Source organism: Pan paniscus, chromosome 5 (genome assembly GCF_029289425.2).
Source record: "Pan paniscus chromosome 5, NHGRI_mPanPan1-v2.0_pri, whole genome shotgun sequence".
NCBI lineage: Eukaryota > Metazoa > Chordata > Mammalia > Primates > Hominidae > Pan > Pan paniscus.
In genome coordinates this window covers 50,090,450-50,106,806 of record NC_073254.2, presented here as the reverse complement: position 1 = coordinate 50,106,806, position 16,357 = coordinate 50,090,450, and the positions used below count along the sequence as shown (strand labels likewise).

General features: G+C 39.9%; 1 protein-coding gene across 5 annotated transcripts in view; it reads left to right on the top strand.

The window, feature by feature from the left end:
- The window catches only part of FKBP5 (FKBP prolyl isomerase 5), a 115,480-nt gene that overhangs the window by 50,329 nt on the left and 48,794 nt on the right, over window positions 1-16,357 (top strand). For all 5 annotated transcript variants that reach the window (XM_034961928.3, XM_055113507.2, XM_055113509.2 and 2 more), the window contains one exon: window positions 1,477-1,621. In XM_034961928.3, the coding sequence (XP_034817819.1) occupies window positions 1,477-1,621 (145 nt within the window). The remainder of the gene's footprint in view (window positions 1-1,476; window positions 1,622-16,357) is intronic.

Here is a 16,357-nt window from a genome sequence, read left to right as displayed (position 1 = left end):
AGGAGTTCCAAACCAGCCTGGGCAACGTAGCAAGATCTCATCTCTACTAAAAATAAAAAAATTAGCCAGGCGTGGTGGCATGTGCCTGTAGTCTCTGCTACTCGGGAGGCTGAGGTGGGATGATCACTTGAGCTGGGTGATAGAGGCTACAGTGAGCTATGATTGTACCACCGCATGCACTCTAGCCTGGGTAAAAGAGCAAGACCCCGTCTCAAAAAATAAAATAAAGATGTTTGGGCTTTTGCGTTAGGAAAGCTGTGGAATTTAAGTTCACAGTGTTTATGTGATATTTATGTTAGGCAGAGGGTATACTTGTAAAAAAAGAATTTAGGAGCAAATAATCGAATTATTTAAATAAAACTCAAAGCAAACTCCTTCCCCAAAAAGATGTTCATCAGATGTTAGCTACCATCCTCTGTTATCTACCAAAAATGATTAATTTGGCATAGATGATTAACAAATTACACCATCACACACCTGGATTTGATTTTCTTTTCCCAGAACTGACCAAATACATTAGCAGCTTGCTCTGCCAAGAACAAAATAAATACACTGGATTTTACAAAAGTTAAATACTTTACTAGAAAACAAGTTATTCAGTATCATATCAAGCAGTGCAATGATACTCATGTTTTTTACAGATAGACTATGTTTCAAATAATAGGAAATGTAACCTGTTTTACCAGGAAATTGGGCTTTCTGAAAATAAACAAGCAGAATCTAGTCAGAAGCTAATGTTTTTAGCAAAGGAGGGAAATAAAATTACACCTTTGAAGCTTTGCTTAAGCTTCTTTTTGAATATTTTAAAAGTCCACCATTCTTTCTGGTCTAAGTCAGTGTGTATATGGACTAGCTCACAAGCCTGTGTTAGAGAGTTTAGTGTCGGGCGCGGTGGCTCATGCTTGTAATCCCAGCACTTTGGGAGGCTGAGGTGGGTGGATCATGAGGTCAGGAGTTCGAGACCAGCCTGGCCAACATGGTGAAACCCCATCTCTACTAAAAATACAAAAATTAGCTGAGCACGGAGGTGCACGCCTGTAATCCCAGCTACTCGGGAGGCTGAGGCAGGAGAATTGCTTGAACCTGGGAGGCAGAGGTTGCAGTGAGCCGAGATCGTGCCATTGCACTCCAGCCTGGGCGACAGGGCAAGACTCCGTCTCAAAAAAAAAAAAAAAAAAAAAAGAGTTTACTGTCAAAATATAGGGCATTAAACCAATGAACAGGATTTATTGGTTAATTCTTTGAAGGAATAAATAGTGTGATTAGCAATAAAAGTCGATATAAAAGACAGGTTGGTAAAGGACAGTTTTCTAACAATGAGTTATTGTGAGGAATGAAGGGAGGCATTAGAAAGAATGGATAATAGTATATTTGCCTATCTGTCTGGATGTCTTGGGATGGACTGTGTGACCTTTTTATTCTCTGATTACAAGTAAAAAGTTTCACCTCCTTTTTCTTAATGTTTGTCTTTTCTAGATTGTCAAAAGAGTGGGGAATGGTGAGGAAACGCCGATGATTGGAGACAAAGTTTATGTCCATTACAAAGGAAAATTGTCAAATGGAAAGAAGTTTGATTCCAGTCATGATAGAAATGAACCATTTGTCTTTAGTCTTGGCAAAGGTAAGAGGGTATTTTTTTGAGTTGTGTTTTACTTAGCTTTATTACTATTTGTAATATATAGGAGCAGAAGATTCTGTCCTTTCTAAAAGTAAAGATATTTTAGAGTAGTAGTACTCAAAGAATGGTCTGAGAATCACTAGGGCTCCCTGAGATCTTTTTAGGGGGTCCCAAATGTCATTTATTTTCATAACAATACTAAGATATTATTTGCCTTTTTACTGTATTGACATTTATTTGCACTGATGGTACAAAAGCTGCAGTGGTAAAAAAAAATGCTGGTTCCTTAACACAAATCAAGGCAGTGGTAACCAGCTGTTCCAGTAGTCATGGTATTTTCCACTGCCACTCCTTCACTGTTTACATAAGGGAAAAAGCTAGTTTCACGTAAGAATGTCCTGATAAAGCAGTAAAAATTATTGGTTTTATTAAAACCCAATCTTTGAGTTTCACATCACTTTGATATTCTGTGACAGAAAGGGAAGCACGTGTAGAGCACTTCTGTACCCCAAAGTATGATGGTTGTCTCAAGGAAAAGTACTTGTGCTCTTGTTTTAGTTGAGATCTGAACTAACTGCATTTATTTCATGAGATACCATTTTTACTTGAAAGGACAAATCTGATTATGCAGACTTGATTCAGTATTTGGCAGGTGTTTTTCTGAGAATGAATGGAGTAAGTCTGTCACTTCAAGGAAAAACAACTGACAATGTTTTTTGCCATTAAGTTTTCAAGTAAAAATTATAGTTTAGGAGAACTCCTATTTGCCACTGTGGGCTTATTTGCCACTGTGGGCTTGACAGCTTCCGAAGACTTTTCTGATGAGATTGGTGGGTATTAATGAATGTGGTTTTAAATATACAATGAAATGTGTCCACATTTGGAAGATCTGTATAACTAAGAATGAATATTTTCTCAGTGACCAATGCAAGATGTTACAAGATCATGTGTGAATAAACAATTCATTCAAAGTTAGACCAACAGATTTTAATGTAACAGTATGAAAAGTTCACTGATACACTTTCAGTTTCCACATTGTAATTGACTTTTATGAATCTTACAAGTTGTACAGTTTTGATGTAGTATCAGATAATTATATTCACAATTATCTAAAAGGTTGTTAAAGGGCTCCTACCCTTTTCAGCTATCTATCTTTGTGGGTTTGGATTTTTTTCTCCATGTACTTCAACCAAAATTGCAACAGATGAATGCAGAAATAGATATGAGAATCTGGTTGTCTCGTGTTACAAGTCAAACACATTTCCACATGTATAACATTCTAAAACAATGACACTCGTCTCACTAATTTTTTTTTATTTTGGAAAATACAAAATATACAAATACTTTGTACAAAATTAAATTACTTATATTAACATGGGGTTATTCTAAAATGAATTATTAAATAACTACTTTTTTACTAAATCTCAGTAGATATGTCAAATAAACAAAAGCTCTTTGGAGTCCTCAATTTTTAAGATGTTAAGGGGTCCTGAGGAAAAAAGGTTGAGAACTACTATTTTCAAGTATTAAGTATGATTTTTACTGAATTATTTTCAAATGCCTTTTTTTTTTTTTTTCTTTTTTTTTTTGAGACAGGGTCTCGATCTGTCACCCGGGCCGGCTCACTGTAGCCTCGACCTCTCAGGCTCAAGTGATCCTCCCAACTCAGCCCCGCAAATAGCTGGGAATACAGGTGCGTGCCACCATGTCTGGCTCGCTCTGTCGCCCAGGCTGGAGTGTAGTAGCACCATCTCGGCCCACTGCAGCCTCCACTTCCGAGTTTCAAGCAAGATTGTCATGCCTAAGCCCCCCAAGTAACTGGGACTACAGGCGTGCACCACCACGCCTGGCTAATTTTTGTGTTTTTTGTAGAGATGGGGCTTTGCCATGTTGGCCAGGCTAGCCATGAACTCCTGACCTCAGGTGATCCGCCCACCTCAGCCCCCCCAAACACCTGGGATTACAGGCATGAGCCGCCATGCCCAGCCTAATTTTTTTTTTTTTTTTTTTTTTTTTTTTGTAGAGACAAGGTTTCACCATGTTGCCCAGGCTGGTCTTGAACTCCTGGGCTCAAGCAATCTGCCCGCCTCAGCCTCCCAAAGTGCTAGGATTATAAGCATGAGCCACCACACCTGGCCTCAAATGCTGTTAAATGTCTTTAGTTCATTTAATATTCTTATTTTTTAATCTTGTAGGAATAATAGCCCATACATCAAATTAAACTTTGTAGAACATGTGGCTTATTGGAAGTTGGTGGCTGAGTTACATCTTTTATTCTTGTCTGCCACAGACAAGCAACTGTAGTTTGTTCCTAGATTAGGGAAAAAAGAAGTATTCCCCCTATTCACCACCATGGCTATGTGTGGACTTCATTCCCTTGTCCTTCAGCTCTGTATCTAGTTGAATTGCTAACTAAGCATGGATCTGGAAAGGAAATATAGTAAGCAGGAACTGAGGAGTTACTTTCTGTCTCTTGCCACTCAGCCTTCCCTGCTTCCTGTATCATTTGTGTGCCTGGTGAATTCTGCTTCCCGTCCAGCTGTGCTCTTTCCAAGCTCCAGTTCTGGCCATGCCCCTGCTCCCTTCTCCTTTGGGTCTTTAGTAGGTTAATGGCTCATGAGATATTAATTTTTTGTTTGAATAAGATAGCAGTAAAAATCAAATACAGTCTTGTGGCAGATAATTATGACAGTTATTTTAGAATTTTGTTGTTGTTGTTGATTTAGGGATATGAACCTCCAGGGCTGCCAGAATGGATGTGGCATCATTATTTAGGTGACCTAAGAGTGACTGACCTTGTCAGACCCCCTTGTTCCTGCCACCTGCTAAATCCTTACTCTATCCTTAGAATTCTTGTCTTAAAGAAGTTGAGAGTTAAGATAACAGGTCCTTTTAGCAGTTATCTTGGTGAGCAGAATTAAGAATTGTTGAGAATTTATATTGGTATCTTCTCTACTGAGATTTTCTCAGTAAAACACTATGGTGAATGAGTTTCCTGGAATTTTAAGCAGAGTGAGAAGATTTTCTGAGCTTTTTTTTTTTTAAATACAAGTTGGGAGAAAAAAAAGAGTCAACTTTCAGTTGACTTTGTACCTCTGACACACCTGTCTAGAGTCAGTGCAGTCTCATGGAAAAAGCTTCCAGCCAGGCATTAGGAAGCCAGGGTTCCTGTCTTCCCTGTTCCTTGTGGTGTGTTAACATGAGTAAGCCACTTAATCTTACCTGCTTCTGTAAAAAGAAGTCTGTGGAGAGCCTATGTGATTCCATTCTTGTTCCTTCTGCAAAGAATGCGGGAACAAAAACCATAAAAGACTAATACCAACACAAAGAGACCCTTAGAGGCCTCCTTAAGATGGTAATTGGAAATACTAGGATAGAGCAATATACCTCTGGTAAAACATCTATAACATAATGTATTTAGTTGCCTACAAAACAAGAAACATTGGTTAGGCAGTTTATAGTTTTGTGGGGTTTTTTTTCCTTTTTTTTTTTTTTTTTGAGATGGAATCTCACTCTGTAGCCCAAGCTGAAGTGCAGTGATGTGATCTTGGCTCACTGCAACGTCTGCCTCTGGGGCTCAAGTGATTCTCATGCCTCAGCCTCCCCAGTATCTGGGACTTCAGGCGCGCCCCACCACGCTTGGCTAATTTTTTGTGTTTTAGTAGAGACAGGGTTTCACCATGTTGCCCAGGGTGGTCTCGAACTTTTGAGCTCAGGTGATCCTCCTGCCTTATCCTCCCAAAGTGCTGGGATTACAGGCATGAGCCACTGTGCCCAGACTATAGTTTTATACTTATATTTTATAGCATTAGGTAGTTTATCAAAATGAAGAAAATAATATAACTGGACAGTAGTATAAATATTATTCATTGAACTCCATTGATCCCTTATATTGTACCTCTCCCAAGGGAATAAATAGAAATATTTCAATGGAAAGTCATCTTAATTTGGGGATTCTAGTATGACTTCAATATTTAACATAGAACTATAAGAGCCTATCTGTAAAAATCCCATTGAAAAGATAAACATATCATAAAATACATAAACAAATTCAAGCTATACCTACACTTGCTTTGTATATGTCTTTTGCTTGGTGTATGTCTGTTGCTTTTATCATACCATCTTTTTCTCTTTTCTTTTTTTTTTTTTTCTTTCTGAGACGGAGTTTTACTCTTGTTGCCCAAGCTGGAGTGCAATGGCATGATCTCAGCTCACTGTGACCTCCACCTCCCAGGTTCAAGCAATTCTCCTGCCTCAGCCTCCCAAGTAGCTGGGATTACAGGCATGCGCCACCACACCTGGCTAATTTTGTATTTTTAGTAGAGACGGAGTTTCACCATGTTGGCCAGGCTGGTTTTGAACTCCTGACCTCAGGTGATCCACCCGTTTTGGCCTCCCAACGTGCTGGGATTACAGGCGTGAGCTACCGCGCCTGGCCAGCCATACCATCTTTTAAACTCTATTCTTTACTTTCTTCATCTAAGGTTATGATAATCATATATACTACATATATTATATATGATTATATAAGTATATATTATTATGTTGAGGATTAAGATAATGTACACCATCGCCTAGCATTCAGCCTAACAAATGGTAAGCACTCAGATGTTGATTATTATTGTGGCAGTGTTAGGATTTTTGACTGGTTTTATAATGGAATGGTAAAAGTTGTGTTATAACATCTTGGGTCCTGACTTCATCTGTTGACTATGCATGCATACAAACCTTTGAAACAATGCTCAGCCATCTTGCTTAGCCCCAGGAAGTTGGGAAAGACAGAATCAATCTAAGGGAACTGATTATTACTACTGTGGAATATGTTACAGAAATTAGAGTGAAGAGGTGATGATTTCTCTAACTAGGTTTTCTTAACTAAATATTAGACGTTGTGAATTATTAGAACTGGTCATAGCCCATTTAAAAAGAAGCTGAATTAAGAACGAGGATTTTCATACATACTTCTATAATAGGGGTTCTGTTCTTTTACCCTACTCCCCCCAGCAAATATATTTTCACTAAAATGGAAGAGGGCAATAGATTTGGAGGATGAAAGACTTATTTCTACCCTTTTTTTTTTTTTTGAGACAGAGTCTCGCTCTGTCGCCCAGGCTGAAATGCAGTGGCGTGATCTCCGCTCACTGCAACCTCCGCCTCCCGGATTCAAGCGATTCTCTTGCCTCAGCCTCCTGAGTAGCTGGGACTACAGGTGCATACTACCATGCCTGGCTAATTTTTGTATTTTTAGTAGAGATGGGGTTTCACCATGTTGGCCAGGATGGTCTTGATCTCCTGACCTCATGATCCACCCACCTCGGCCTCCCAAAGTGCTGAGATTACAGGCGTGAGCCACCGCACCCAGCCTCAATCTTACTATTTTTTGGATTCTTTGTACAATTAGTATAATTTAGGTGACAATCATATTAACATTTGTGTCGAAGCCACTTTGGTTTTTTTATTGAGGTATTATTTACATATAATAAAGTTTACCCTTTTAAGTATATAGTTTGATGAATTTTGATAATATTTCTGTAACTACCACCACAATCAAAATATAAAACAATTTATTTACCCTAAAAAGTATTTTTATGTCCTTTTGCAGTCACTTTCCTTCCTGGACCCTGAGCCCCAGGCAGTCACTAACTTGGTTTCTGTTACTATAATTTTGCCTTTTGTAGAATTTCATATAAACAGAATCTTGTATTATCTTTGGTGTTGACTTTCACTTAACATAATGACTTTGGGATTCATGCATGTTGAATTCCTGAGAAGTATTCCACAATTTGGGAATGCCACAGTTTGTTCACCCATTCAAAAATAGGACATTTGGTTGTTTGCAATTTGGGGCTATTCAGTTTTTCATATCCTTACTAACACGTATTGTCGATCTTTTTAACTTTAGCCATTCTAGTAAGTATGAAGTAGTATCTCACCTTGGTTTTTGTTTGCATTTCCCTGATGACTAGTGATGATTGAGGGTCTCTCTTCTTGTGCCTAGTGGGCATTTGTATGTTTTCTTTTGTAAAGTGTCTGTTCAGATCTTCTGCCCATTTTAAAACATCAGTTGTTTGTCTTACTGAGTTGTACTTAAAAGGACAAGCACTTTGGCAAATATGATCTCCCAGTCTGTCTTGCCTTTTTATTTTCTTAATTGTTCTTTGGAAAAGTAAAAGTTTTTACTTCTGATTAAGTCAGCTTTATCAGTTTTTTCTTTTATGGTTTGGTTACCTACTGTTATTAACCATTTTTGGTTTGATGTGATTTTTTGTTTACTATATTACAGACTAAGGTACAGAGAAGCTCGGTAAATTGCCCAAGGCTATACAGTAAGTGGCAGAGCCAGGATTCAAATCCAGGTAGTCTTTCTTAAGTTATGTTAGATCTTAAGGTTTAAAACATAGCCCAAACCAGGTACAGAAATGAAGTAGGTCCTGGTTAGCAGTATTTATCGAGTGCCTGATATACAGTAGAAATTTCTCTTTTTTTTTGAGACGGAGTCTCGCTCTCGCTCAGGCTGGAGTGCAGTGGCACGATCTCGGCTCACTGCAACCTCTGCCTCCCGGGTTCAAATGATTCTCCTGCCTCAGCCTCTTGAGTAGCTGGGATTACAGGCATGCACCACCATGCCTGGCTAATTTTTATATTTTTAGTAGAGACGGGGTTTCACCATGTTGGCCAGGATGGTCTCAATCTCCTGACCTCGTGATCCGCCCGCCTTGGCCTCCCAAAGTGCTGGTATTACAGGGGTGAGCCACTGCACCCAGCCACAGTAGACATTTCTTACCAGTAATGATATGTCATAGTAAGGTTTATCAAAAGCACTGGCGCTTGTGTTCGCTCTCTCTCTCTCTCTCTCTCTCTCTCTCTCTCTCTCTCTCTTCCTCTTCCTCCTCCTCCTCCTCCTTCTTTCTCTCTCGCTTTCTCTCCAGAGACTTGCTCTGTTATCGGGGCTGGAATGCAATGGTGCCATCATAACTCACTACAGCATTGAACTCCTAGGCTTCAGTGATCCTCCTGCCTCAGCCTCCCAGAGTGCTGGGATTACAAGCATGAGTCACTGCACTCAGCCAATATATTCTTAGTATCTGTTTACTTTTTTTTACATGCAGTTTAGGAGCATTCAGGAGATTTGGAAGGAAAGCTTTTAGGCTAAAATATTTAATTTTTTTAATTGTCCCCAAAAGTGTGAGCCAGAAAGACAGCAAACTTTAAGAAAGTACTTACTTTGGTTTTTCCTGGTACTTTGCGATAGAGGAGGAATGCTTCCAATTTCCACTGCTGAGTGGGTATCAGGGACGAGCTGATTTAGGCTGTGGAAAGCTGAGCAAATTTCTCACTCCATTTAAATTCGATATTACATCATGCCTTTGTTCTCTTTTTGAGTACAGTGTTGTGGTGCTATAATTCTTTGCAAAGAGTAATTAAAACATGACCCCTGCCTTCAAGTATGTAACAATTTAGTCTGGCAGAGTTGATCCTTAAGGCTGTCCCAGGACAGATAATGCTACCATATCTGTTTTCTTTCCCTGTTTTTTGTTTTTTTTTTTTTTAATTATAAGCCATGAAGGTGGGGAGAGATTATCCTGTGATTAGTTCTCTTAGTAGTTAGAGAAATGACAAAAATACAATGTAACATAAGATATGAACACTTTAAAAGAGTCTTAAACATAAATTACTGTAATCTCAGTAGTTTGGGAGGCCAAGGCAGGAGGATCAGTTGAACCCAAGGGTTCAAGACCAGCCTGGACAACATGGTGAAACCCCATCTCTACAAAAAAATACAAAAATTAGCCAGGTGTGGTGGTGCACGCCTATAGTCCCAGCTTTCTCAGGAGGCTGAGATGGGAGGATCACTGGAGCCCAGGAGGTCAAGGCTGCAGTGAGCTATGATCACATGCCTTCACTCCAGCCTGGGTGACAGAGCGAGACACTGACTCAAAACAAAATACATAAATTAATTTGTTTAATTCATGATTAGTTACTATTGGTAGGGAGTAGGGATGATTATTAGAGCCCTTTTATAGCTATTTTAAAATAAAACTAGGCCAGGCGTGGTGGCTCATGCCTGTAATCCCGGCACTTTGGGAGGCCGAGGCGGGCAGATCACCTGAGTTTAGAAGTTCAAGACCAGCCTGGCCAACATAGTGAAACCCTGTCTCTACTACAAATACAAAAATTAGCTGGTGTGGTGGCACATGCCTATAATCCCAGCTACTGGGGAGGCTGAGGCAGGAGAATCACTTGAGCCTGGGAGTGGAGGTTGCAGTAAGCCGAGATTGTGCCATTGCACTCCAGCCTGGGCAACAGAGCAAGATTCCATCTCAAAAAAACAAAAACAAAAAAACCTAAAATATATGAGGAAAAGGTACACAGGAAAAATAATTTGCTTTATTTAGTATAAAAAGAAGAAAGGATTTCTGTATTATCTATTATATGAGGTTTTTCTTATTTTTAACATAAAAATTAGCAGAATATGCAAGTAGTTAAAATAGAGATCAGAAATTGGTACTAAGTCCTAGGAATCCCTCAAGGAAGGTGAAGCAGGAATGAATCAGATGCATTTTTATTACCTGAAGCTTATTAGTGATTAACCTTAAGTGTTTGTCAACTTTTATATTTTGAAAGAAAATCTTTTACAGTTAAAATATTTACCTTTCTTGTTCTTTTCTACTCCCATATGAAAAAGTAATTTTTTTCCTGTATGATATGGTGTAGCTTTCATCCTATAGTGTGTTCAAGATGCTCATATTCAAATGTAAACATACATTTAAAAGGTAGTGATTTTTCAACAAGGGTGCCAAGACCATTCAGTAGGAGAAAGAACAGTCTTTTCAACAAATGGTGTTGGAAAAGCTAGATATCCACATGTAAAAGAATGAAATTGGGTCCTTATCTTACACCATCTCAAAAATTAACTCAAAATGGATCAAAGACCTAAATGCAAGATCTAAACCTTGCATTAGAAACCTTCCCATAAGAATATGGAGGAAGGCCGGGCACAGTGGCTCACACCTGTAATGCCAGCACTTTGGGAGGCCGAGGCGGGCGGATCACCTGAGGTTAGGAATTCAAGACCAGCCCTGACCAATATGGTGAAACCCCGTCTCTACTAAAAAAAAAAAAAAAAAATTAGCTGGGCATGGTGGCGCATGCCTATAATCCCAGCTACTTGGGAGGCGGAGGCAGGAGAATCGCTTGAACCCGGGAGGCAGAAGTTGCAGTGAGCCAAGATCACACCATTGCACTCCAGCCTAGGCAACAAGAATGAAACTATGTCTCAAAAAAAAAGAAAAAAGAAAAGATAAAGAATATGGAGGAAAGGCTTCATGACATTGGATTTTGCAGTGGTTTCTTGGCATGACATCAACAGTACAGGCAACAAAAGTAAAACAATTAAACATAAATTACTGTACATCATAAACATAAATTAGAATACATCAAAATTAAAAACTTTTGTACATCAAACAGTAACAGAATGAAAGGCAGCCTATGGAATGGGAGAAAAATGTTTGCAAATCTTATATCTGATAAGGGATTAATACCCAGAATACACAAACAACTCCTATAACTCAACAAAAACAACAAAATAGCCTAATTTAAAAATGGGTAAAGGACCAGTTGCAGTGGCCATACCTGTAATCCCAGCATTTTGGGAGACCTAGGTGGGAGGGTCACTTAGACGCCAGGAGTTCAAGACCAGTCTGGGCAACATAGCGATACCCTGTCTCTAAAAACTTTTTAAAAACTGGGCAAAGGGCTTGAAATTTCTCCAAAGAAGATATAAAAATGGACAACAAGCATATGAAAAGATGTTCAACATCACTAATCATTAGGGAAATGCAAGTCAAAACCACAGTGAAGTATTACCCTCATACCGGTTAGAATGGGTACTGTTAAAAAAAGAGAAAACAACAAGTGTTGATAAGGATGTAGAGAAATTGGAACCCTTATGCACTGTTGGTGGGAATGTAAAATAGTGCAGCTGCTGTGGAAAACGGTATGGAAGTTCCTCAAAAAATTAAAAATAGAGTTACCATGTTGATCTAGCAGTTCTACTTGTGGGCATATAACCAACAGAATTGAAAGCAGGGTCTTGAAGAGATATTTGTACACTCATGTTTGTAGCAGCATTATTAACAGCAACCAAAAGGTGGAAGCAACTGAAGTGTCCTTCAATAGATGAATAGATAAACAAAATGTGATATAAACGTACCGTGGAATATTTACGTTTTAAAGAAAAATTCTGGCAGATGCTACAACATGGACGAACCTTGAGGGCATTATACTAAGTGAAGTAATCCAGTGACAAAAAGAAAAGTACTGTCTGATTCCATTTATATGAGTTATCTATCCAGAGTAGTCAAATTCATAAAAACAAAGTAGAATAGAAGTTGCCAAAGATTAGGGAAGGAGGAAATGTTTAATGGGTATAAAATTTTAGTTTTGCAAGATGAAAAAGTTCTGGAGATTGGTTGCACAACAATGTGAATATACTTAAAAATAGTGAACTGTGCACTTTAAAATAGCTAAGATGGTAAATTCTTTTTTTTTTCCCCCACAATTAAGCGTTTTTTTTAAAACTCAAGGAGAAAACATTATGTAGTCAGAATGTTCTGAAGTGGTCACTATAGTCTTTACTATAAATGAAACTGTTAAGTGATTAAAATGTTGTATCTTAAAATATGTTATATAATTTTTTTAAACCAGAAAAAAGTGTAACATTACAGAAGGAAGAAAAAGTATAATGCATTGCTTTTATACTGGGCTTTGTATGCTTTTAAACTTTTTCACCTGCCTATAGTTACATACGTATAAAAAGCATTTAAATTTAGTAATAGCCATATTACACATTTGTATACATATATATTCTTGTTTTATATTTTATTACAAATGGAATAAGACTCCTGAAATTGATAAATTGTGTGTAAGCTAGTAAAATTGAAGTCCAGATCAAGTGTAAGAATAAATTGACGTGGCCAGGCACGGTGGCTCACGCCTGTAATCCCAGCACTTTGGGAGGCTGAGGCAGGCGGATCACGAGGTCAGGAGATTGAGACCATCCTGGCTAACACGATGAAACTCCATCTCTACTAAAAATACAAAAAATTAGCCAGGCGTGGTGGCTAGCGCCTGTAGTCCCAGCTACTCGGGAGGCTGAGGCAGGAGAATGGCGTGAACCCGGGAGGCGGAGCTTGCGGTGAGCAGAGATAGGACCACTGCACCCCAGCCTGGGCAACAGAGCGAGACTCTGTCTCAAAAATAAATAAATAAATAAATTGACATTATGTATTCTTGGTGTTTTTTTTTTTTTTTTTGAGATGGAGTCTTGCTCTGTCGCCCAGGCTGGAGTGCAGTGGCGCAATCTCGGCTCACGGAAAGCTCCGCCTCCCAGGTTCACGCCATTCTCCTGCCTCAGCCTCCCGAGTAGCTGGGACTACAGGCGCTCACCACCACGCCCAGCTAATTTTTTGTATTTTTAGTAGAGACGGGATTTCACCGTGTTAGCCAGGATGGTCTCAATCCTCTGACCTCGTGATCTGCCCACCTCGGCCTCCCAAAGTGCTGGGATTACAGGCCTGAGCCACCGCACCGGCCTATTCTTGGTGTATGTTACCTATGACTGAGATCCTGAAGATGAAGAATCTTTAAAATGTTTATGCTTTGGGGGTTGGGCATGGTGACTCACACCTGTAATCCCAGGACTTCGGGAGGCCGAGGTGGGCAGACCACTTGAGGTCAGGAGTTTGAGACCAGCCTGACCAACGTGGTGAAACCCTGTCTCTACCAAAAAATACAAAAATTACCTAAGTGTAGTGGCACGTGCCTGTAATCCCAGCTACTTGGGAGTCTGAGGCACGAGAATTGCTTGAACCCAGGAGGCAGAGATTGCAATGAGCCAAGATCGTGCCACTGCACTCCAGCCTGGGCAACAAAGTGAGACCCTGTCTCAAAAAGAAGAAAATATTTATGTTTTTGGTCCAGTAATTCTACATCTAGGAATTTAACCTAAGGAAATGTGTAGAAGCTTGCTTAACCCACTCCAGGCTAATTGATGCTCTCCATTCTGTTTGCATATATACTGAGTGATACAACTGGTTTCTTGTTCTGTGGTGTGGTCTCACACACTGCTCCCGTCAGTGAGTGGGCCTTGTCAGTGCCCTGCAGCCACAGACCACTAGGAACACACCTATAGTTGAACACGTTGGTTCATTACTTGTGAGGGAGGATGCACACCATGCGAACTGTGGAGTATCTCAGTAAGAGTGTTAGAAGGAATATTTTATAGGACTTGTGCTTGTATTAGGTGATTTTGGGGAGTTTAAGAAAGCAGAGCTTTCTCGATTGGATACTGTTAGGATGTGGGGTGATTGATGTTTGGGTATCTTAATAAATCTTATTAGGACGTGGGCCAACTAGAGTAGAGTGAGACCAAAGCTAGAACTGGTAGAGAAGCAGCAGTCACTCATATTAGCCAGGAGAGGGGGATGTTTGGTATTTTGTAAAAATACTCAGTGACCTTGTTTTTTTCCTCTGGGCTTAGACAAAAAAAATTTTTTTTTCTTTTTTGAAATGGAGCTGGGGTGCAGTGGCGTGATCTCAGCTCACTGCAACCTCCACCTCCCAGGTTCAAGCAATTCTCCTGCCTCAGCCTCCCAAGTAGCTGGGATTACAGGCGTGAGCCACCGTGCCCGGCCAGACAAAATTTTGAAGTATTTTTGTTTTGTCTCACTTGAACACAGTCTCAGAGTGACCTTGTCTCATGTTGATATTTTGCGAGACTGTTTATGTCCCACAGGAGAATAATATGGCCTCCCTATGATCCCTAGGCCAGCTTCAAACAGCACTGAGGTCCAGCTGTAAGTGTTCAAGCAGTTTCCAGATGTTGGGGAGGCTACTTTTTCTTTCTCAAACTCTTGTTAAGAATCAGTTGAAGCCAGGTGCCTGTAGTCTCAGCCACTCAGAAGCTGAGGTGGGAGGATCACTTGAGCCAGGAGTTTGAGTCCAGCCTGAGCAACATAGCAAGACCCTGTCTCTTAAAAAGGAAAAAAACTGGGCTGATGCACTGGCTCACACCTGTAATCCCAGCACTTTGGAAAGCTGAAGCAGAAGTATCACTTGAGGCTAGGAGTTCAAGACCGACCTGGGCAATGTAGCAAGACTCCATATCTACAGAAAATCATGGTGGTATTCACCTGTAGTCCTAGCTACTAGGGAGGCAGAGGCAGGAGATTCACTTGAGCCCAGGAGCTCAAGACCAGCCTGGGCAACATGGTGAGACTGTCTACAAAAAAAAAGAAAAGAAAATTAGCCCAATGTAGTGGTACATGTCTGTGGTCCCAGCTACTTGGGAGGCTAAGGTGGGAGGACCGCTTGAGCCTGGGAGGTTGAGGCTGCAGTAAGCTATACTCACATCATTGCACTCCAGTCTGTGTGACAGAGCAAGACCCTGTCTCTTAAAAAAAAAAAAAGTGATGTAGCCATTTCGTAAAGACAGTGGGGCAATAACTATCAAATTTAAAATGCATATCACCTTTGCACTTCCAGGAATTTACACTCCAAATATACTTATGCAAAGCAGGCAAACATACATGGACAAGTAGTCTCATTAGATTACTGTTGGTAATATATGCATCAATAGAAGATTGTAGTATTATACACCCATTAAGAATGAGGTAGGTCTATTTGCATTTATTATGATGATGATGTCTTTCCTTTATCAAATACATATTATGTGCCGGGCACCGTGCCATGCATTTGATGTGTTTTATCTAATAATTCTTAATTTATTTTTTTTTTTTTGAGATGGAGTCTCGCTCTTTCGCCCAGGCTGGAGTGCAGTGGTGCGATCTCGGCTCACTGAAAGCTCCTCCTTCTGGGTTCACGCCATTCTCCTGCCTCAGCCTCCCGAGTAGCTGGGACTACAGGCGCCTGCCACCATGCCTGGCTAATTTTTTGTATTTTTAGTGGAGGTGGGGTTTCACCGTGTGAGCCAGGATGGTTTCAATCTCCTGACCTTGTGATCCGCCCGCCTCGGCCTCCCAAAGTGCTGGGATTACAGGCGTGAGCCACCATGCCCGGCCTTATCTAATAATTCTTAAAACAACTATTAATATATGGCAAGTATGGTTATTATTTACATTTTGCAGGTGAGGAGACTAAGCACAGAGATTAAATAACTTGCACAAGTTTACACAGATAGTAAAGGGCAAACTTGGTATTCAAATCCAGGTATTCTGAAGTTAGAGTATGCTGCATTTTTGACCTCTAAAATGTACATCCTCCTTTGTACTGATGGAGAAAGAGGATGAAGATATATAATAAATGAAAAAGTAGTTTAGAACTGAATGTCTAGTTTGCTGTCATTTGTATTTTAAATTTTTAAAAAAAGTGACAGCACACAGTAGGATACCAAAGAAACGTAACAGTGACTTATAAGGAGCAGATGGATGGCCTTTCAGCTCTCACTTTCCATCTCTTTCATGGGTGTTTTAATAATAGGCATGTATTACTTGATTTTTTTTTTTTTTTTAAGAGACAGGGTCTCGCTCTGTCACCTAGTCTGGAGTGCAGTGACATAATCATTGCTCACTGTAGCCTCTTACTCCTAGGTTCAAGCTATTCTCCTGTCTTAACCTCCAAAGTAGCTGGAGCTACAAGCATATGCCACCATGCCGCACTAATTTTTTAAATTTTTGTAGAGATGGAGTTTCACTATGTTGCCCTGGCTGGTCTTAAAAC